Source organism: Pholcus phalangioides, unplaced genomic scaffold (genome assembly GCF_987345545.1).
Source record: "Pholcus phalangioides strain wild (caught in Gottingen) unplaced genomic scaffold, Ppha-v1.0 ptg000011l_1, whole genome shotgun sequence".
Classification (NCBI taxonomy): Eukaryota; Metazoa; Arthropoda; class Arachnida; order Araneae; family Pholcidae; genus Pholcus; species Pholcus phalangioides.
The window spans coordinates 61,366,946-61,390,770 of NW_028301604.1; the positions used below are offsets into that span (position 1 = coordinate 61,366,946).

General features: G+C 34.1%; 1 protein-coding gene across 3 annotated transcripts in view; it reads right to left on the reverse strand.

The window, feature by feature from the left end:
- Positions 1-497: 497 nt before the first annotated feature.
- LOC149080665 (protein FAM13A-like) overlaps positions 498-23,825 on the reverse strand; it is a 77,368-nt gene continuing 54,040 nt past the window's right edge. For all 3 annotated transcript variants that reach the window (XM_089239852.1, XM_089239853.1, XM_089239851.1), the window contains 11 exons: positions 17,599-17,655; positions 16,956-17,012; positions 15,845-15,906; positions 15,674-15,732; positions 15,511-15,592; positions 13,418-13,641; positions 9,538-9,789; positions 5,618-5,748; positions 4,927-5,028; positions 2,719-2,773; positions 498-1,970 (listed from right to left, as the gene is read on the reverse strand). In XM_089239852.1, the coding sequence (XP_089095978.1) occupies positions 1,899-1,970; positions 2,719-2,773; positions 4,927-5,028; positions 5,618-5,748; positions 9,538-9,789; positions 13,418-13,641; positions 15,511-15,592; positions 15,674-15,732; positions 15,845-15,906; positions 16,956-17,012; positions 17,599-17,655 (1,153 nt within the window). In that variant the 3' untranslated portion in view covers positions 498-1,898. The remainder of the gene's footprint in view (positions 1,971-2,718; positions 2,774-4,926; positions 5,029-5,617; positions 5,749-9,537; positions 9,790-13,417; positions 13,642-15,510; positions 15,593-15,673; positions 15,733-15,844; positions 15,907-16,955; positions 17,013-17,598; positions 17,656-23,825) is intronic.

Below are 23,825 nucleotides of genomic sequence, written 5' to 3' on the forward strand. Positions count from 1 at the left end.
AAACTAACAAATTAGGATATATAGTCCCATCACACTGAAGTTAAATCACACTGTGACTTACAGTGAATGCCAAGAAATTCATTGTGATACATGAGGAACTCTCGGTTACTTAAGTACAACAATTCTAGGGCATTTGCACACCTACATTCAGATAAATTATGTTTCATTACTCTTCATTCTATCTGGAAATAATGGCAAAAATAACAATTGGGCATGGCACATTTTATCATTGGCAGACATAGGATCTCTAAAACAGGAAGAAAGTTTTGGCAAGACTTTTGGCAAGATAACACTGCTTCAAATCATATGAAAAAAATGACTTTACAATCATCACTGATTTATATTTATATAAATTTATACAATAAATTTTTATTCACTGTTATAATTTAAAAAAAAAAACCCCCCAAGTAAAAATGTATGAAATTTTCAATGCGATCAGAAATCAGGAATGTTGGATTTGAAATAAAACTTCATTTATCGAGGTAATACAGAATCAATTTACATTCTATGAAACTTTTTAATGGAATAAAATAAATTTTCAATACAGAAACATTTTAAGCAGTTCACAAAAGTATATATGCATATTCTATAGAATATATTGAATTTAATTTGAATATAAACATGTTCTGCAAGAAATTAAAAATACACTAGCATATTTCACAATATTGAAATCATAAATACAAAAGAATGTGACGCATACTTTCTTATAATTTCAAACAGCACAAATAAATCAGTGATTGAAGTGTTTCACAATAATATAAATTATGCCTATAATTAAAAAAAAAATAAGCACACATACATGGAAATATCTAGAAAGATACAATACAGTTTCAAAAGCTGATAAACAAAAAAAAAACAAACACGGATAGTACTAAAACGTACTAAACAATCACTCCATTGTGAAAACTGAAAAAAATATATATACATATAGCAAATCAACAAAATTCAACATATGATCATACATAATGCAAAAAAGCTCAACAAGCAGTTCATTTCAAACATAATTATTATACCTTTGGTTACAGTGCATGAGAAAGTCATAAAAAAAGACAAACTTGAAAAACAACTTGTGTGCTTCCTACATAAACCACCACAAAAGCATATTTTGCTACAAAAAGTCCAAGAACGATAAAATTGCCACTGAAGAAATTAATATTGTCTGACATGTCTATATCAAGCTTAGATATATCAAAATACACGAACATCAAAGGTTTTCATGACTTGTTTCTACTTCATTATAAGTAGGTTCAGCTAAATCTTTAATTAAAAATAAAATGGAAGCACAAACAATGCTACCAAAAAATATCTCTTGCTAGCTCTGCACGTTCTCTACAAGTTTTTTGTTTAAATAAACTCATTTGATTTAATTTGAGTAGTTTTGTTTTTTTTAATTAAATAATCTGAAAGAAATATATTTTAACATAAAAATATTTGCAATTTGGCACTTGTTGAAAAAAAAAATACATTCTTCATATTTTAAAAACTAAGAACACAAAGAAATTGCAAAATTTAAAATAAATGACAAAGAAATTAAATATCTACCAGCACTGATTTTACTTTGTCCTGATTTTTTTTAATGGAGGAATTACTTGAATAAAAGAATACAATGTTTTTCATATCAACAAGTAATGTGAATCAAAACTTGGATTAATAAGTGAAAATAATAAAAGAAAATCACTAGTTTTAATAAGGAAAAGAAAAAAAGCCTTAACGTGTGTGTGTGTGTGGTACATCTGACTTGAAAGAATTTTTAAAAAATATTAAAATAAAGTATCATGGAAAAAGTGCAGAGCTTGTAAAAAAGATACAGCATTCATTTGATATAATAATGCTTGGGTTCACTGAATGTTTAAAAAAACAAAAGGAGTAAAGAGAAGAAATATGAGATGAACATGAAATTAGGAAGATGAACTGTGCATTCCATGCTTTGACATTAAAGCTTCTAAGAGCTTGATTCTGGCCTTGATAAACTGTAAATAAAAGGATTTCATGAAAAAAAAAAAAAATTTTTAAACTATAGACATAATTTTAAAATTTATGAAGAAAACAGGTATCAACATGCATATGAAATTTCCAATGAAATTATATGATTCAGATTTAAATTCTTCCGCAGTGAGATTAGAAAAGCATAATACACTATTTATTTGGGAACCATATGTAGAAAGAAAAACCAATCATAAGGTCTATTTATGTAGCTTGTGAGGTGAGCTCATCACGATTTATGACACATATTGTTGTGAGAGTACAGCCTATTTTGTAATGCAAAGAAAAAACATTATATGCTACAACTCAGATTTTGATGGATGAGCAAAAGTAAGTTTGTTCATAATCTATTTGTGGTGAAATGGTTCCTACAATCCGTTTCTAGAAAAACATGGTACTAAAAAAAAGTGCTGAGATGATGAGACATACTATATAAGCAAGGTGTGACAAAAAACACAAGATACAGATCTTATAGTAAATGCTTTTCGGAACTGTTTGAAAAACCTCCATATAAACCGGGTGTTACTACACAAAATGAAGAAAAGTTCTAGAATGACACAAGCAATGACTGTAGATATTTTACATTTCCCATTTTTTTACAGCACTTTTAGAACTTTGTGGATGGGCTAACAAATGAATGATCACCATATGAATTCAAGAAAGAAATTGCAGTTAAAATTTTCACTCCAATATAAAAAAAGTTCAAGATAGCAACTAGAATAAATGCATAAATACCTTGTACTCTACATAGTAATCTTCAACAGGAGCTTTGTCTTCTTTCTGAACTTTCCTGTACAGTAATTAAAGAGAAAAAAATGTGTTAAGAAAATTTATTTCTACACTTCAAAAAGCATTCACTCAAATGAACATACACATGACTCAGTTGCACAAAATTACTATCTAGTCAAACTCAGTTATAATAACTTGTTAATAGCTGTAAAATTTCATGAAATGTTGACGCCATTATAATTAATCTCACATATTTTTCATGTACAACGCCAAGTGTATGTGAAATATAAATTTTAAATCACTGCAGGCTGGCTTTAGCACTCCATTTCTTGCCAAGGGTTATTTAAAAGCAGTATTTAGCAATTTTGCTAATAATTCACAAAATTTTTGTGAGAATTGGTGATGTTTGGTATATCTGTGAATCAGATTTCCTGTATTTTTCTCCATCAAATATAGTCACCCTAATCATAATGAAACAACAACTTCATGCACAGTGTTTGATTAGTGTTTATCAAAAAAGTCTTAAAAACGTCAACCTTGGTTTCAACAACACATCAACAATTTCATGAAATTTTACAGCTATAAACAAGGTGTCGTTGAAACCGAAGTTGATGTTTTTAAGACCTTTTTGACAAAATATAAATACTGTGATAGACAAATCTCACTGTAAAGACATACTGTGCACGAAGCTGTCATTTCATTATTGATCATATTTGATGGAGAAAAATACAGGAAATACAAATCATGGAGAAAAATACAGGAAATACAAATCATAAATATAGAACATTGCAATTCTCACAAAAATTTTGTGAATTGTTGGCAAAATTGCTAAATATTGCTTTTAAATAACCCTTGATGAGAAATGCAGTGCCAAAACCAACCTGCAGTGATTTAAAATGTATTTCACATACACTTTAAGTTGAACATGGAAAATTTCAGAGATGATTATATACCGTAAACTAGGGTAACTTCAGGACAAGCATTATTTTCAGGTTTGAAATAATTTGATGGGCTGAGTTTTTTGTCACATTCTTGATCTAGAATCATTCACAACAATTAGTAGAATGTGCTGAGGTGCTTAAATATACTCTGAGTGATGCTTCTGATTGTTGCTGCCTTCTATTTAGTGATTATCATAACCTTGTGAAACCTATCAGGTTATATAGATTTTTACATAATAAAATGTAAACATATTACGTGGTGACATTAGGACATAGCTGTCCAAGTTTTTGTGAGTCTAGAAATGTAAAATACCATGGAAAATTCTAACCTGGTAAAAATAAATAAAATATCTGACTCGGAATTCAAAGTTAATTGCATGCAGAAGGCAGGAAAATATTTGAAGTATCCAAACAAAGAGGAAAAACTTTGGTACCTTGCTATGAATTTGATCAAAGAAATTCCAGACTCAGGTATACAAGTTTGAAGAGATAGAGTAATTTTCTCATGCAAACATTTTATGTAAATGTATTACGTAGACAACACTTTACTAATTCGCCAAGCCTGGTATAGTATAGTACATAAGTATGCTTCCTTATTGTTGTGAAGCAGGCTGATAGTTGAGCACATTTGATTTGTGAAAAAAGTAGCAGATTTAAAGTGATAAAGCAAATGGGTTAAGATACAGGGTGAGCAAAAAGTCTGTAGAAACTTTAAAAATGAATAAAAACTGGAAAATAACAAATAAAAAAAGGGTTTGCAGGGTTAGCATCGATAGGTCACAGGAATTTTGTAAAACTGGGAAAAAAATCCCCTCAAAAAACAGCACCGATAGGGGGCGCTGGTACTAGCAACTTTGATGGAAATGAACAAATGAGATAGTTATAAGAACTTGTGCTCCTAATCCACAACCAGTTCACCATTGTAAACCGTGTATGTGGACCTGCTGCACTCTGCCGTTGCTGGATTTGTGACTCGCCTGCAATGTGTTATCCCCTGTGGTGGTGGTCATGTGGAACACATATACTGCTGTAATAAACAATTTGGAGGCATTCTGTTCGTTATTTGTGTATATTTTCTTTAACTTGTGTACGTCAGTGCCACCTATCAGCTGGTTTTTTTTCCTGTCTTGAAAAATTCCTGCGACCTAGCGAATGCTAACCCTACAAACCATTTTTTATTTTGGTTATTTTTCTGGTTTATATGAATTTTTAAAGTTTCTACAGACTTTTTGAGTACCCTGTACAAAAATCAATGCAGAAGGAAAAAGTATACCTTCCATTAGCTCGCAAAAAGTCTGCTTCAAATTCTCTGAGCAATTTCCGTAAGCGTCGTTTTTCATATCGTGCATGATGGTGTTCAGAAACTAGTGCCGTACTGAAATGGTAATTAATATGTAGACATAACACATTCTGAATTGCAAGATCTTAAATAATTGAGTTTAAATTTAATCAATTTATTAATTAGATATAAAAACCATAAACTTATCATGGAAGAGCTCAATTTGATTGCACCTACAGGAAGTGATTGTACATTAAATTATATTTTTACGATTTGGTGTGAAAAAAAATATTATGAATAACTATAATAGTCAAAAAATATTCAAGTAATATCTTCAAAAGAAACTGTTTTTGTTGAATATGTAATGCTGTTTTATTTTTTAAAATTTTGACATTTTGTTATTCACAGTGAAACCTCAATATAATGATACTCTGTGGACTAAGAAAAAAAAAAAGTTGTGGAGGGATTATTGTTATATGGAGAGGCAGCAATTTAACATTAGAGTATAGACATTTCCAAACAAGACTTGAAAAAATATTGTTTTAGAGGGATTTATCGTTATATCAAGTGTTGTAGCAAGGTTTCACTGTAATTCAATCATTTGGTATAGTGATTTCTTAATGTGCAGTTTATATTAACTATTTATACTGAAACAAAAGTTTTTAATACTTATAAAGGCACTTACACTGGCAATTCATGAAGGTTTGAGTTGTTATATTTATTATGCAGAGACACCTGACAATGAGATCCATTTATCTTTTCAGTTTGATCACAGTTAGAATTTTCATTTATGTCGTTATCTTGAATGACCTGGATCTAACAAAAAAAGAAAAAAGTGAAAATCAGCTATTACAGTATAAAGTTGAAATTAAAAAATATTAAAGAAAAAATTATTTTCAAATGCACTAGTACCTTGGTTTGTGAGCATAATTTGTTCCTCAAAAGTGCTTGTAATTTTAATACAGTGATACCTGTATAAAACGGAACGTGAAGAGACTGAAATTATTTTCCGTTCCAGATAGGTTTCCGTTTTATAAAGGTGCACACAAAAATATATGCAGTGATTTATTTCTGTTGTTTTGCAAAACTTAAATTTTGGGAATATCACCCCAACTGGTAAACCAACAAGTATTAAACAGAGACATGCATATTATTATTTTGAATTTTTTTCATGTGTTTGCTGTTTCAAATACTATACATTTGAAATTTTATATTTAATGTGCTGATAGTTCAACTTCAATATAAAACATTCTGAATAGCAATAGAATGAACACTTATTTTCCTCAAAAATAAAAAATATATACAGGGTGTTCTGTTAACGGACTGACAAACTCAGAGGATTGTTACTAGACATCAAGGGGAACAAAAATTGCAATGGAACATGGTGTTGCAAACCACATTGAGGGTGAAAATCGCAAAAACGCATGCAGGTTTCAACGTCACGCTGGAATTACAAAAAATACAATAACTACAAAAAGATTTATTTTATTAATTATTACAAAAGTTGTTGGAAGTGGCAGCCACTGATGTCATTGCACAGTCTACAATGACGTAAAAACGATTTCTGGATGCGCTCGAAGATACCAGGTATGCTTTTGATGTTTGCCACAGTAACAACAATATGCGCTACGAGATCCTCTGGTGTGTCCACAGGTGTCGCATAAACAAGTGCTTTAAGGTGACCCCATAAAAAAGAAAAAGTCACACAGATTGAGATCCAGCAAACGTGGAGGCCAAGCAACAGGTTCCACGCATCTAATCCACCTCCTTGGGTATGTAACATCAAGGTAATTATGTTATTCATTGGAAATGTGCAAGGGCACCGTCACGCATGAACCACATGCCTCGCTGCACTGCAGCCTGCACACTTTGCAGCAGTTCTGGGCGGACGTGTTGCAGAAAAACAAGGTACGTTGCTCCATTCAGGCAGCAAGTATGGCTACAAGAGATAATCACAGAGGATTCCTACCTCGGCATGCGTTTCGCGACATTGCTTGCATCAGATATGGTGAGCGATCATACATTCAGCAATCAACTGACATCCACCTTTTGTCTTTTCTGGACTCAGAGCCTGCATGCGTTTTTTGTGATTTTCACCTTCTCAACGTTGTTTGCAACACCATGTTCCATTGCAATTTTTGTTCCTCTTGATGTCTACTAACAACCCTCTGAGTTTGTCGGTCCATTAACAGAACAACTTGTATATCTAAAATAAAAAATTGGGAAATTGTGTACCTATTTAAAAATAGTGACAATGAGATCAATCAGGGTCATAGCATGACTTCTCAGGGGCCCTGGGCAGACTTTTTCTTGGGGCCCCTGAAGGGGTTATCATCATGCAAAATATAGGTTTATATTTTTTGTGGGGGTTCATTCAGCTCGGGGTCCCTTGGCAGTGCCTCAGTTGCTCCAGCCTGGTTACAGGCCCGAGATCAACAACCAATAACATTTGCAAAAGAAAGATTGTACATTTCTATTTCACTTAAATTTTGCTTTTCTTTTGCCTCTATGACATCTATTTCTGTATTTAAATCTAAAACTTGTTTCTTGTGGCTGGTTGCCATCTCTACACTGAATGAAATGCTAAAACACACAGTATCGCTAAATTGTGAACAATAATTCAGTCTGTCTTACCTATTTCTCTCCCGAACTAGTTTAAATGAAGATTATCAAAATTTTTTAAACAGGAGTGTTTTCTAACAAAAGCCACCATTTCTATTGTAGATTTATTTACTTGCCTTTGAAAGGCCTATACAAGAGGATGCGGTAGATTTACAGATATTTAGTAACATTTGACAAGAAATCAGATCATGGGGGAGTTAACAATAGTGGGGGGGGGACGGAGTTTGTTCCATTCCACTATGCTATTAGGAAAGAAACTGTATTTAAAACAGTCTGTAGAGGGAAAAATACGTTTTAATTTTTTGGGGTGGTTAAGTCTATTGCAAACATAAGAAGGCTTGGTCAGAATACCGGATGTATGGAATTTAGATGACTATGAGTAATCTTATAAATGAGTAATATTCACATGACTTATAGAAACGATTAAATTTTTATCATGGCTAAGCAGGAGTTGGTGAGTAGAGAGTGGGTGGAGATTAAGTTTGAGTTTAAGATTGGAAACACAGAGCTGAGAGAACCAGCAGTCGTGGATAAAGCGGGCAGATTTATTTTGGATAGATTCAAGTTTGTCGATATAACTAGAGGTGTGGAGGACCCAGACCTCAGCTGCATAAGAAAGAATGGGAGAAATATAAGTTTGGTAGCAGAGAAGTTGGACGCCACGAGTAGAATGTTTGAGGTTGTGGCGAAGGAAGAAAAGTTTATCAAGACACATTTCTGGTAGACATAATCGATATGATTATTCCAATATAGGTCAGCTGAGATTATGACACCCAGATATTTAAATTGAGAAACTTGAGATATGGTTACGTTATTGATTATTAACGTTATGAGTATTCGAGGGACAGAGTTTTACTAGAAGCTCTCATGAAAACTGTTTTAGATAGGCTGATAGGCCTATGCCAAAATGAGAACTAGTCTGAGATGGAAACAAGATTACATCGCAGAATTTCTTGATCAGGACTTGTGATTAATTATGCTGTAAATTACACAGATGAAATGGGGGCTAAACAGGCTTTTATTAAATTTTGAATAGTGAATCCCCTTCTGCCTAAGCCCAACCCATTACTTCCAGAACCAGTTCAGAGAGATAATAAGCATTCATCGGTTTTCCAAGAAGTGAAAGAATTTTCTAACAAAAGGTGGATCAGTATGACTTGAATTCTCCCCCCCCATCCAAAGCAGGCGAAAAATTTTGTTTCAGCAGGTTTTTTTAATCTAAAATATCAACATCTTAAATATCAACAGAGAAACCCTTATAGACCTACTGAAAGGACATTCATGTCCCTTGAGATCAAAAGTGTGTGTTGCATATATTCGTATGTGTGCGTATATTGAAAAAAAAAATTCACTAAATATGCCTTCTGTTTCCACGTTAGACAGTTTCCATCTAAAAGAGGTTTCCCATAATTGAAAATGCATTAATTATCCACTAGACTATTTTTCTATTCTGTTCAAGACAGGTTTCCGTCTCATACAGTGTTCATCTTAGGGGTTTCACTGTTTCTTTTTTAAAACTTTCATAACTTGCAAGTCATACATTTGTGAGTTGAGGTGTAACTGTATTAAATTCATAATACCTAACCAAGTTGAGCAACATCCAAAAAAAACCTGTGAATGGATTACCCTATCTTTTCATGGCTTCATCACAATGAATTCAATATAGCTTCAGATTTTAGGAACAGAATATGTTTATAAGCAGCAGTAACATCAGAGCGGGTTCAGTTTAATATATCACAGAGCAGAGCATTCCAAGGAATAATTCAGAAATCAAAATTTCCTCAGCAAAACTAATATGGCACTCACAAGTCTCAAATACTTAAGTAGCCTTTGTTGATAAGTCTGCAGGTGGCTGTACATTATTAAAGGGGAGAAAAGGAAATATTGCTAAAGTTCGAAATGACTACAATGAATTTCTTTAAGCTCATGTTTGATACTGTAGAAAGAACAAAATTAACAACTATCAACAAAAAAAAAACTTACATCATCCTGCTTCACTGTAAAGTCCATTGCTTCATGTTCCATGATTGGTTGAAGACTAACACCAGTATTAATTGAATTTGCAGGAAAAGAACTGGATCTAACAAGATGTTTAACATTTCGATACCTTTCATATAATGGTCTGATTTTGTTACGATCTGCATGGTCTTTAGGTTTACCATGTATGCTTTCAAATCGCAATAATGCTTTCTGTATTGCTAATTTTTCATCTTCAACTTGTTCTTTGGTCATATGCTTAAAATAAAAATGTTCACGCATCAGTATTTGATATAATGCAAAGAAAAATTTGCAGATTTCTATAATAATATAATAAAACAATATATTACTCTGATTGTATTCTAATGGGGAAAAATGTAAACTATACACCACTCTATGAGCTACAGTATCATATGGAAATGAATATTAATAGAGAGCAAAAAAAGAATAACTATAGATAAAAGAAAAAATTTATCCACAAAATATCAATACATGTACATAAAACTCTGAAGAATAAAAGCAATGTGCTACTCTGAAAGAATAAAGGAAAGGGAATATAAAAAAAAAGTTAAGCAAATAATTTCAGTACTTCACACATGGTATGATCTTGAGAATCAAGTGTAGCATTTAAAGCACTGAGCAGTTTTATATATACAGTCAAACCTCGTTAATAAGTCACTCTTGGGAGAGCAAAAATATGACTTAGTATTGACTAGAGTGACTCGTTATGCGGAGTAAGCCATAGCTGTGCCAATTCCTGCATGAGGACAATTGGGACTTACAAAAAGTGACCCGGTAAGCAAAGTGACGAGTTAACCGGGTGACGCACTAATGAGGTTTGACTGTATACATATATATCCTCATTATATATTTGAAGATTAATACGAAGGTTTTTACAGCTGGCTGATGCAAAGATAAATCAAAGAAAGAAAATTCAATTGCCTAGAGCAGTGTTTCCCAACCGGTGTGCCCTGGCACCCTAGGGTGCTGCGATGTCATCTATTAAGGGCTGCCGCTAGATACTATGGAGATAAATAAAAAACATATGACAGTCCACTTAAAGTCGAATTAATTACTCTCATGTGTGACAGACTAATCGGATAAGTCGCCATCTTGTGGCAGTGTAAGCAATGTGAGCTTTGGCCTGAGTTTGGTCTGGCTGTCCATGTACGGCCCCGTTCACCCAACACCATCTATAGCAAGAAGCCTCTGCATGTAGCTCGTGACATCACTGAAAAATTCTATTTCACCTATAGTAATTGGATATACTGCAAAAAACTGTAAAGATATGGCATGCGTCTGTGTGCCATATCAAATGGCTACAGGTGAAATGGACCTCTGCAGTGATGTCAAAGCATCGCGAGGAGGCCTTCTGCTATAGATGGTATTGGTTCAGCACACACAAGCTTAAGGAAAGAGGATTCATTGGCTTTGTAGTTTAATGGCCTTAGGTGCTCACATGGCAAATGCGAGGAAGTGGGTCTAATTCCCCGCAAGGCCAGTTGAATTTTCTTTCTTGGATTTATCTTTGCATCAACCAGCTGTCGAAACCTTCATAGTAATAGCGGAGAGTGACATCACCTTCAGATAAACTGAAAGACCTCATTTGTCAACATTTATCAAGATTGCAAGATACAATAGATATGTACGTTCCATTTCTTTCCACTGAGAATCTAGAATGGGTTGTCTCACCAGTTGATTTCACAGACACACAATGCGGAGGAAATAAATTTCACGGCTTGCGAACGAGATGAATTTATTGATCTTTGTGCCAATTCCACACTCAAAAGTAAGTTCACCAAGAGTGAGGCGTCGATGGCTGCTTTTTGGCTTGGACTGAGAGAGGCGTATCCTAATCTAATGAAGTGACTGAATGACAACGCACTTTTGCTCTTTTCAACATCATATCTATGCAAGCAAGCATTCTCTGCTATAGCGACAATAAAATACAAAGCAAGAAATAGACTACTACTACTACTCAATTGTACATGCAGCGCTTGTACACTTTCCTCTACGGAATCTCTAATGAATTGGTACATGCCGGAAAGTGCGTGTATATGTTGTGAATCTAATGTGAAGTTCGTTTCTGTGTAATGTTTGTTATCTGTAGTGTTGCCTTCTGTCAAGAAATAGACCACAAGACCTTGAGGAGAATTTACGTGTTTTGTTGCCAACTGTAAGGCTTGATACCAAGTATCTGTGCTCTAAGCATCAATCACAAGTTTCATATTAATGATTAATCGAACAAAACTTTATTGATATATTTTTACTTGGTGATTTTTGTTGTAGTAAACTGCATTCTGTATTCAAGGAAGGATGCCCCAAGTTTTTAATCTTATTCCCGAGGGTGCTGCAAACTTCAAAAGGTTGGGAAACACTGGCCTAGAGAGTTGAATTTTTTCAGAACAGTTTTCTTTCTTGGAATCATCTTTGCATCAGTCAACTGTTTAAATCTTTCTATTTAAAGTGGCATCTTCTAATAAATCGTCATCTAGTGGCAATGTCATCTTTGGCCTGACAAGAAAAGGGTTCAAAGGTGTCACTTTGGACCCTACTTAACCACTAATTCTACTCATTAAAATATGCACAAAAATATCCAGCGGAATTATTACTGGTCAATCAAAAAAATTTTAAACATTAATATTTTGAATGCCAATAGAAGCCAAGAATGATAAAAATCCCACAACCCTAGAGTGTTATTGATGTCATTCAAACATCACATGATAAGGTACAACATACACAAAGAAAGAGGGAAAAAAGAGAAAAATAACTGGTTTTCTAGAAGAGAGAAGCTGGAAAGGGAAGAAGGAAACGCACACAAAAGCGCTAAATTCAAAAAATAATTCTTTCTTTGCTTACACATTATGCTATTTTGTCTCCCATAGCTATCTTTTATTGTTATTTTCTCCCCATTTGTCCCTTTTTTTTTTTTCTTCTCGTCACTTAGTATTCAACAGAAAACAAAAAAGAGAGCTAGAGAGTGAAAAGAAAATTTTATAGATAAGGCCAAGTAATGTGAAAGGCGATGTGTAGCCAACTGTTGTAATTTTTAACAATTTTTTGCAGCTTTAATAATTGAACTCCGGCTAATTTTTGTTTTTATATATTTCTGGGTGAGAGATGAATACAAGGATGACGTCACTCTCCGCTACCATACGAAGGTTTTAACAACTGGCTGTTGCGAAGATATATTTTGGAAATTCAGCGGCCCCAGCAGGGGGTCATCCTTCTATAAAAGTCGCCATCTGGTGGCAGCGTCAGCAGTTGTGAGCTTGGCCTGAGTCTGGTCCGGCCATCCATGTACGGTCCCTTTCAGTGTACACAAGCTCCAAGGAAAGATTGAGAGATTCAGTGCCTCTGTAGTCTAGCAGTCTAGGGCATTCACCCGGAAAGTGAAAGGACGTGGGTTCGATTCCCCACAGGGGCCGCTGAATTTTCTCTCTTTCCAAAATATATCTTCGCAACAGCTAGTTGTCAAAATCTTCGGAGAGATGAATATACTTTAATTTTTCCATAATTTTTTGAGGATGACACCTTTGGGTGCTTTCCTTGTGAGTTAGGTCTGGCTGTTCACGTACAACCCCATTCAGTGAACGCAAGCTCTAAGGAAAGAGGGTTTGTTGCCTTTTGTAGCCTAGTGGTCTAGCGTACTTATCTGGTAAGTGAGAGGATGTGGGTTTGTTTCTCTGCAAAGGCATTTAAAATTCTCTTTCCTGGATTTTTATTTACATCAGCCAGCTGTGGAAACCTTTGTATTTTCTCATTATATACAGAGTGTCCCAGAATTCGACAGCCAAAAACCCAGGATTATAACTCAATTTTTTGTGGGATACAGGCATTATGTGAGTTTTTTCTATTTTAATTTATTGTAAGGAACATGTATTACTTCAAGGCGTTCTGGCCTATTCAATAACTTTCTATCATCTTCCAATGATTTTAAAGCTTCATCCCATAAAGTTTCCATTGTTGGCTTGGATTTCAAACTGAAATCTCTGGGTTCTTTATTTTCCAAGCAATTTGTCGTATCTTCTAACACATGCACTTTGCTTGCCAAGCACCAGTTTTGAGCAGAAGTGCAAGAAGCTGTTGACTGTGATTCTTCCTTAAGAACTTAAATGACAAAAATATTAGAATTAACAAAAGTAAAATGATATAGATGAACCAAAACATTAACAAACATTATTCAATGCATGAAAACATTCATCCAAATAATTGTTTGATTACTAATTTATCCGATGATTAGCCAATCATCTGGCCATGACATAGCCAGCAGCCATGATAGTATAAAGGGAAATTAATTGGCCAGATGGCTAGTAAATGACAGATAAAAAGATCATAGCATCTTTCTGATGCTTCATTTTTCATAAAAATAAATACCATATTTCTTGGAATAAGTATTGAAGTATAAAAAAAAAAGAAACTGCTAAAATATATTGGTGAGCTTAGCTGAGAAATACATTGACGTGCCCACTACACCTTCAAAACCAATAAAAGTACAACTTTATAGATGAACCAAAACATCATGAATCAGGATAAGGAATCTGGGACAAAATTCAACTTCAATGTAATTACTGTTTTCTGGTGTATTTCAAAAACAAATATTGAAGAGAAAATTATTGCTGAATGTCCAGAACCAATTTTGAATAGGTGAAATGCAATTCAATAAGTTGATATTTGAGTTTTTATATAATAATGACATATTCAATTTCCTTGAGATTGTGTTTTTTGAGAAAAGAAAGTTGACATAAGCATCACATCAGTGTAATTGCCAAAACAATGCGCAACTGTGTTTTGAAAGATGAGGAACTCTAAATGATATTCTAAGAGATATGGTAATCTATTTACAGGGTGCATAGCTAACTCCTCAAACTGCAAATTACTGGCAAACTGTTGATTTAGAGCATAGTTTCCCAACTTTTTTTGTCCCATCGCCCGCTTCTTCAGAAATTTTTTTCTCCCATTGGCCCCAACGCAATCTAACCCATAGGATCCTATGTTATACCCGTAGCTTCTACCGCCCCCTGAAACATTCCATCGCCCCCCAGGGGGCATTAACGCCCACGTTGGAAATCACTGATCTAGAGGCATACTTCCAATTAGAAAAGGTATCCAAATAACGTGTGAACCTCAGATACGAAATACAAAATATTTTACAAATACAAAAATTTACTTCTTACATGAACACCCTGTACTAAAAAAAACCCAATTAAAAAGTTGTTGCTCAGTCTCTCCCATAGCCAACAAAAGAAATTCTACATTTCCAAGTCCAATATTTGCTGAAATATTTGAATTCAAAAATCTGAGAAAAGTTAGGGAAAACAGTATAAATAAAAGGAAAATGCTTTTTCCTCTCATTTATTATTTTCCAAATTTTTCTTCATATTTTTATTTCACATATCTCAGTGAATATTGCACTTAGAAACGTGGAATTTCTTTTGTAGGTCTCAGGAGATACAGGGCAATAACTTCTAATTGGGTTTTTGAGCACAGGGTGTTTGCATAAAAAGTTAATTTTTTTGTTTTAATAACAATACAAACCTTTGTAATATGAATGACGTATCCGAGGTCCACATGTTATTTGATACTTTTCTAATAGGAAGTATGCCCCTAGGACAACAGCTCACCAGTAATTTTGAGGAGTTAGCTATGCACCCTTATATAAAATAATATGTCCTGTCGGACTGATTCATTCATCATCACTGAGCTGAAATCCCTGAAACTATAAATATGAAATTTGATCAGTAGTTTTATTTTATATTGTAGAGACTCACTAAGAAAGGATGTTTCAAAATTCAAAATCCTTTAAAGGGGTCACAATCATGGGTGATAACTGGTCATATATTTCACAGGTGTTAAACAAAATCAGACAAAAAAAGATACTCAGAGCAGCCCTGCCACCTTTATATAGACACAAAATTAATCGTACGTTTGGAGGGGGGGGGGAAGGGACTAGTATATAAAATTATTTGTAAATGATACCTTTGAGTTTTTGCTTCAGTTTATTCATCTCATCTAAGACTTTTTTGTTTTCCGGAAGAGAGATTTTTTCAGCATAACTGGGCTAAAAAAATATATATATATATTATGAATAAATTAAAATAAAATATTACCAAATGATTCCAGAAAGTTATATAAAGCTTACCTTGTATCCATGTTCTTTCTCAAACTTTTTATCAAAATGCTTCAGTTTTTTCTTCAGAGCTGAAATATGAAAGCAAAAAAAAAAAAAATGGTTAAAGAGATGTTAGGTGTGTGATTAGTCATCAAATAATTTTTATGGTGAAGCTTGATGACTTCAAAAACACATACTTACAGCGAATGTTCTTTGAAAGTATTTTCAAAGAGTCACCATGTCCATCCTCTTTAATAGTTAATCTGAAAAAAATTGAAACATATATGATAAGAATTTGAGCATTTATATACTAGCACACACATTTCTACACTTATTAATATGCTTCAATATTTGCTGGCATGCAAGACATTTTTTTCATTCAAATAATTGATGGGCAAAAGTTTTTGAGTGTACGAAAAAATAAGTGTAATACAAAGATAGAGATAGACTTGAAGGTCTGGGGAGAGCACAATAATCAATTCAGGGAGCATTGCCCTCCCTCCCCATATCCCGGGCCTATGGTCTTATGTGGTAACTGTCAATTGCCAAAATCCTTGATTATCTCAATCCTAAAATAATTGAAAATATTTGGAATTTTGTGTAAAGTGCATATACAGACTTAAGAAGATTAGGGAAGATTCACACATATTTTTCAAGCTCAGGAGACCTGCTACATGAATAAGTTCGAAAACTTGATATATGTATACAGAATATTCAGAAAATTCTTATTCAGCCATTTTTTTCTCAACTCTACTCACAGACAAAAACTCCCAATTACAAAAATGTTCTGAATGAGGTAAATATTCAGATTATGGTGATTTACATAAACAAGTTAGTTTTTGAAAAAATTACAAAATTTAACTTTTTATATTTTCCCCAAGCCATATTTTAAAAAAAGTTTTTCTAATCAAAAAAATATGGTTAAAGAAAACAACTTTCATTCCAGTACGACAAATATTGACTGAGATATAAAATTTTGAAGTTTAAGAGGAGATTCAGGCGTCATTTACAAACTGAACAGCAAAATAGTTAAATTTGTATTTGACCAAATGATGAGATATAGGTTTCAAAAAAGAGGTTTCTGATGTTAATACATTGATATTAGTATAATTTGTAGTGTCTAAAAAAGTAAATAGCAAAACATACAAAAATCATTAAAATGATTTATTCTTTCCAGACCACCATTGAAATATTACCATTTTAGTATTACATTAAGGAAGACTAATCTAATTAAGAAATATATGATATCGCTGAAACAAACTTAAAATTGAAATGCACAAGAAAAATTACTAGTAGGAAAAATAAGAATTACTCGAAGCTGTCTTGTTCTCCAGGTGGAGAAGGTGGTATGCTTGGATCAATATTTACGCTACAAGAAAAATATATATAAAATTAGAAATTTTTAAACTAATTTCAAACAATCAAACCATGAAATAATCCAAAGTAATCAAGAAAATTATACATAAAAACATACTGTGGCACACGACTTGAGAATTAATTGTGCAGCATACTTTAGTATTTATTTATACTTGTTCCTTTCTCATCAAAATAGCCCTTACTGTCTAGTCTCGTGCTGTCAATTACATTTGTCTTGGATGTTTGTGTGAACAATGGTTTACAATGCTTCTTAAAATGTGCTTGAGTTATAAGTATGGAAAAGTGTGTATAACCTGATAGATATCCTTGTGCAAAAATTGAAAATTCACTTATAACAAGAAGTCAGTTACAATGACAATTTTCCCTGTGATTGTAAAGTGTCTTTATAAAAGATGACATAACACACTTTTACTGTATTCGCTCTATAAGAAAAACATTCTGGACCAGAAAGGAGAAGGTAGTTCAGAGAAAAGTGTTGATGCTGTTTGTCAAAGAGGCAAAAAAAAAAAAAAAGACACATAGAAACACGTGAAACATTTCTCACATAAAACAAGAGAGAGAGTATTGCTTAAAAATACCTTCGATGAGAAAGATATGGTTTAAATGCACTGGGAGATAGAGGAGCCTCATACGATCTGAAAAAAAAATTCTAAATGAAAAATTCACATTTAAGATAATTTTCTACATTAACATATTAATAATAAAAAATTAATATAATTTCCTAGCATCCACCATGACATTGTAATTAACTTTTAACAGAGTATCCATCCAATTAAAGCAAGGATCTCTAGCCTAGTGTTCAAAGGCACATCAGCACTCACTACAGCACCAAAGAGTGCTGGATGCTTGTGTGATGTTTGCGAACTCTGGATTACCACCTGACTTTAACCATCCTATCAAGTTGCATTCAAGAACTCATGTTATGATGTTTATAGTTTAAGCATTCGCCTGAGTTGTCATAAGAGTGTTCTTCTAATGCTGGGCATAATGCATGCTCCCAACTTGAACCACTGTGAATTAAACAAAAACAAAAAAAAAGATTTATTCATAAATATGGCACCACAGTTGTTTTTAATCACACAAAGTCTAACTAGATTGCCATTTAGAGTTGCGTGGGAAGGTTTAAGTGACCAATTGGTGTACACCAATGCCATAAAACAACCTAAAGTTACTTCAAGCTTGTGGTCTGTATTGACAACAAAGAATGGCAGGTTATCTGAAGAGAACGAGTTTTTTCTACTGTATTAGCAAAAAAAAAGTCAATTTAGACAGAATTTGATAAAAATGTTGGATGTACAGGGGTCAGCACGGATCATGGATTCAAAATTAGTGAAAATAGTGACCAAAATGTTTGAAAAAGTGACCAAATAGTGACTGAAATGTTTAAAAGTGACCAAATAGTAACCGAAATATTTTTAGAGAGAGAGACCAAATGGACAATGAATTTTTATTACCAAATTGAATGAATTGAAATTGAATTTAGTTTTACCTTTTCATTTCAATAGAACTCATTGAAATTGCTTTTTTTACATAATAGATAGAAATAATTAAATCAAACTCAAACGCATTCTGCTAACCAGAAAAGTTTTGAATAACTTATCAAATTTATCAACAACTATGTGTGAGAGAATAACTACATTACATCCTTTTTAAGTAACAGCAGCAATGCCTTCCCCCATGTTGCTTTCCACAACCCATCTTAAAATCAATTTAAGCAGGAAAAACTTCAAAGCGGGAAAAATTTTTTCCCATTCAAAGAAGGGAGAAAAATGAAATAACACAAAATTTGATGAGAGAATTTGTCCCATCTACATTCCAGTGGATTTTTCATTCATGTTATGCTATGAATGGCAGTATACAAAATGTACTCAAACTTTTTTTAACTAGTACAAATTTGATTTACATACCTAGGTTTGTATAATATGTTCCAACAAATTTTAAGAAATTTACTTAATGATTAAAAACCATAAAATTAAATTTTTAACATTTTAAATTATTAAATTAAAAAATTACTTAAATTACTGAATTATAAATTATTTAAATTATTAAATTGAATAAAGTATTCAAATTATTAAATTAACTAAATTATTTTAATTATTACATGTTGAGGGAGGGGCAATCCACCCTCCCCCCAGCGTCAATGGCAGAGCCTACTGATGTATACATATATATGATGTATATCAATTGTCATCGTGCCACACCCCTAAGACCTTAAAGTATCAGGCGGGGGCACCAAAATAATACTGTCCTTGGTTGAGGGAAAAAATAAACCAGTTTTGAAATTTGTAAAAATATATATTTTTCCTTTTTTTAAACACAACATACACTCCTGCAAAAAAAAAAAACCACATTTACTCCTTTACCCAGAAACACAGGGGTGGGAAGTGACAAAGTCCATTTCGGAGCAGCTTTGAAGCAGCAAAATTCAGGATTCTGAGCAGTTTTGGAGCAGCAAATTCAGGATTTGGAACAGCAAAATATAGGATTCGGATCAGTTTTGGAGCAGCAAAATATAGGATTCGGATCAGTTTTGGAGCAGCAAAATATAGGATTCGGATCAGTTTTGGAGCAGCAAAATATAGGATTCGGATCAGTTTTGGAGCAGCAAAATATAGGATTTTGAGCAGATATTTATAAATTGGAGCAGGGAAATTAACAAGAATATTTTCGTTAACCCTGACCCCCTTTTCAAAATAGAATAACTGCAGTGTCTTTTGTTAACAAAAATCTTTTCATCAGCTTGTTTTTTGTTTTTGGTGTTTCAGGCTTTTGACACCTTGTTTGAAAGAGAGGCTGTCATAAAATTTTTCACACCAGTCTATTTAAGATGATTTTTGCTTACTGAGGGCACTATTTGCTGTCTTGAACAGCAGCACTTCAAATGAGCAAAAAATTTTCTATAAGTTTTTTATACTCGGAAAGAAATTGTTGCAAAATGGGGGAGAATTTCGGAAGAATCAACACGACGTTTGGCGATTAAGTACGCATTATTTGGCGAGATTAGCGATCTGACACTCGTTATTCGGCAAAGTCTCTAAATTAACATTCGTAATTCGGCGAAAACACACTTTTTACTTCCGGAATGGAAATTTTTTTCACGAAACATCTGGATTTGACGATCGACTACAGTAATTTCTGCTGCTTCCCGTGGCGACTTTTTTTTAAACGGCAACTGACTCGCATTTGCACTTTAAAGCGCTTTTTTTTTTTTTTTTGAAGCCGAGCACAACTCAGGTCTATCGCCATGGGCAATTTACTACCTAGTGAGTTGTGCCGGAAGTGTAAGTATGTGTACCTAACAGTCTGAGTGCGTATTTAGTGTTATGTATGATTTTTTTAGTGCTGCCATCTATATCTCAGAAGTGAAGTGAGTGTAGTGTAATGACTGAATATTTATACTGTTTGTAGGACTGTCGCTCTCTGTGGCGAGACTTTTTAACGGGGAGATCGGCTCGCATTTGCGCCTTGAAGTTGGGAACCACAGAAAACCAACTTCAGCCGACCACCACTGGTGACGATGGGGCTCGAACCCGGGTCCCCGCGATGCAAGTCCGTCATTATGACCACTCGACCACCACAGCGGCGCACTTTGAAGCTGAAAGACCATTGCAAACTATCTTCAGTTGCACAATCACGGATATTATCAGGGTTTCACGATGGAAAAGCCGATAGTTTAAATAAGGCGTACAGTGGAATATATATAAAACACGCTCTTAGAAAGAATCGTTTCACGGTAAGCAGGAACAAAAAATTTTTGGCGTCCTTTAAGAAATTCTGGGCATACGAAGCAAAATTAGCTATTTGGCGCAGAAAAATACGAAAACACTATTGGAGCAGGATGGCGCAAGATGTTAATTTTGGCGCGGTGTTCCTACCCCTGGAAACAGTATAATTTTGGCCTCTCCCCCCCTCCCCGTAATTTTTAACAGAAAAAAAGACTCAGCGGCCTTCCCCGGTAAATTTCCCATGAACCTTGTAAGCACCAACGTGGCGACTTTTTTTCAAGCCAAGGAATCGCCGTTTTACGGTAGTCAATTCAAGATGGCTGACAAAGGGCACATAAAAAATTACAAAAAAATATATAATTTATAATATGAATTAACCTAATATGCGAAAATCGATAGAAACATATCGGGAAATACGGAAAATTAGGATGAAATGAACACAAAAATCGAATCAACAACATACGGGGTTTATAAATGCGGTTGATACAGAGTTTATGGATGCTGCTGTCAGGGCTACCTATTTTAGCGCGAAAACAAGTCGCCACGTTAGCGCTGACTCCTCCCGTAACTTTCAACGAACAAAAATAGTGAATTCGCCCCCATCCGGGACACCCGATTTACCATGGCCGTAATACAATTGTTTTTTATGGAGGGGAAACGTAATTTTACTGCCCCTTGACTGTGAAATTCGATAATTTTGCAAAGGAATTTTTATTGCCTTTTCTTAAATATACCATTCCATCAAAAACGCCGTCCAAGGCATTGCCCCCCCCCCCACGCTTTTGGATCTGATCACGGTATGTAGCAATCCGGGTCGCAAGTACGAACGAAAATTTACTATCGCTCGGGGCCGGTATCCACTCTTTTTAACAGAAAATGAGTAAACTCGGCACCTTTCCTCGTTCAACACCCGTGGAACCAGACCCCCGCCCTCTCCTATTGCGGTCATAACAGACTCGAGACAAACGTTTTAATAACTTCCGAGGTCTAAAAATAAGATTTTTTTACACATCAAGAATGGCGCGCAAGATGTCGATATTTGTTGGGGGGGGGGGGGGGCAGAGCGTACCGACTGAGCTGAAGAAAAACAATGATCAGAAGTTCATTTTGAATTCTTTTTCCATAAAAGTTGCAAAAACAAAAAACAAGATCATTTTCGTTGATCAAAAATACGGCCGGCAATCAAAAGGGAGAAACAAATCGAATCCCGACATACATCCATGCGGAAAAAACAGACATCTCACCTATAGAGAAAAAACCAGTCTATATATCCGTGCTCCCGTGAGGGTACGCCGCCGCCGATTTGCATACAGCGTCGGAACAACCGGTTCCCGCACGTGCATGGAGAGAAAAAAAAAGGAAAACAATCCAACAATATTAAGTCAACAATCAGTATCGTGAAGATGCTCTAAATTAAGTTATGGCCCGGGCATAAAAAAAATTAATATGAAGCCCTTTAAATTAGGAAAAAAATGTGAAGTAGGGGCCAGCGCTCGGTGTGCCCATCGATAAATCCGCCTCTATAGTTACGGCTCGCATGCACGTTAACTGAGTTTTTTATCAGCCTGATGACAAATTTTCATCTGATTTGGAAACCTTTGTGTTAAACTAAACGTTGAATTGCAGGATTCTGTGATCTTTTCATAAATAGTTCTCCTTTCGATCAAATTTGGGGGTACGGTTTCTTGCTGAGATTTAAATCCAGTTAGAAAAATAGTACGAATTTTATTTGTCGATAGATCGCGATTTTCAATCGGATGATTTTTTTTTTATTGTAAGTAAATTCAAAATACATGCGAGCTTCTTTAACCTTGGCCAGCTACAAGAGTATTCTCCAAAGCGTATTAATACGCTTAATATGTATTAATAATACGCGTCTTTAATACGCGCTTTGGTATTCTCCCGCTGCGCGTAAGTTAGTTTCTGCACGGGCTCTCTAATCGTCATTTCAAATAACATTTAAAAAAATTAACAAAAGTAACGATAGAACAAACAACAAATGTAACTTTCTCGATGCTCCAAGAAAGGAATTCGGCCCTTAGGACTATAATTTTTTAAAACAAATAAAATAAAGGATCAATTTTAAAATAAGATGAAAATGAAAGAACGAGTGAGCACGTGGGGAAATAAGAAAGAATGGTAGTATAGGGGGGAAAAAATTCTTTGTTGTAAGTACGCCTTTTATGCTAGTTTTTTTTCCGACCGGCTTTTCCATAAAATGACGATTCTTTAACCAAGGAGCTTTCTTTTTCCAAGCGCCTTGAAATCAAGTTATACTGACGTCACACGGTATGCTCCCGGGAAGATAAGATGCCTTCGATTGTAGTTCAATGAAGGGAGGGAGAAAATTAGCGATATTGAACAGGTAAAGTTCCTCCTTGAAGAAAAGAAAAACACTGACAGCAGAAAAGCGCGCGAGACCAAGGTTTTTTTGCTAAAAAAGTGGAAAAAGTGACCTGGGCCTGAAAATACGTAATAAAAGTGACCAGTTTCTAAAAAAGTGACTTTTAGTGAAAAAAGTGACCCGTGCCGAGCCCTGGATGTACAAAACAAACTTCTATTAAACAATTGTTTCGTGCATCCTGACTTTATTCTAGAGTTAATATATATTTTTCAATTGTTGTCAGAAATAAGTTATTGTAACAGCAACCCTAAAGTAAGTAGCTTTTAAAATTTGTCTTTTCGAGTGGGTTTATCTTTTTGATCAATTTCACCGATTTAATTATTTCCTGGATTTTTTTCACACAATCACAAACTTTATTCAATCAAATTCATTCAAAAACACAATACAATATAATGTATAATGCGATATATCTAAACATATGCAAGTGTATTGATATATATATGAGTTGTCAAGGGGTAATTATGCCCGTACTGACAACCAATCAATGAAATTAATGATCATAGTCAAAACAATTTTCACAGTCATATACAATGTACATGTTAATAATAGTCATAAACATAAAGCAGCAATTTTAATTCAAGTACCGTATTCACATAGTCCCGTGATATACATTTAAAAATAGTCTTCAATGTTAGTGATAGCAGCAATGTAACTAAATAATTCCTTTTTAAATTTA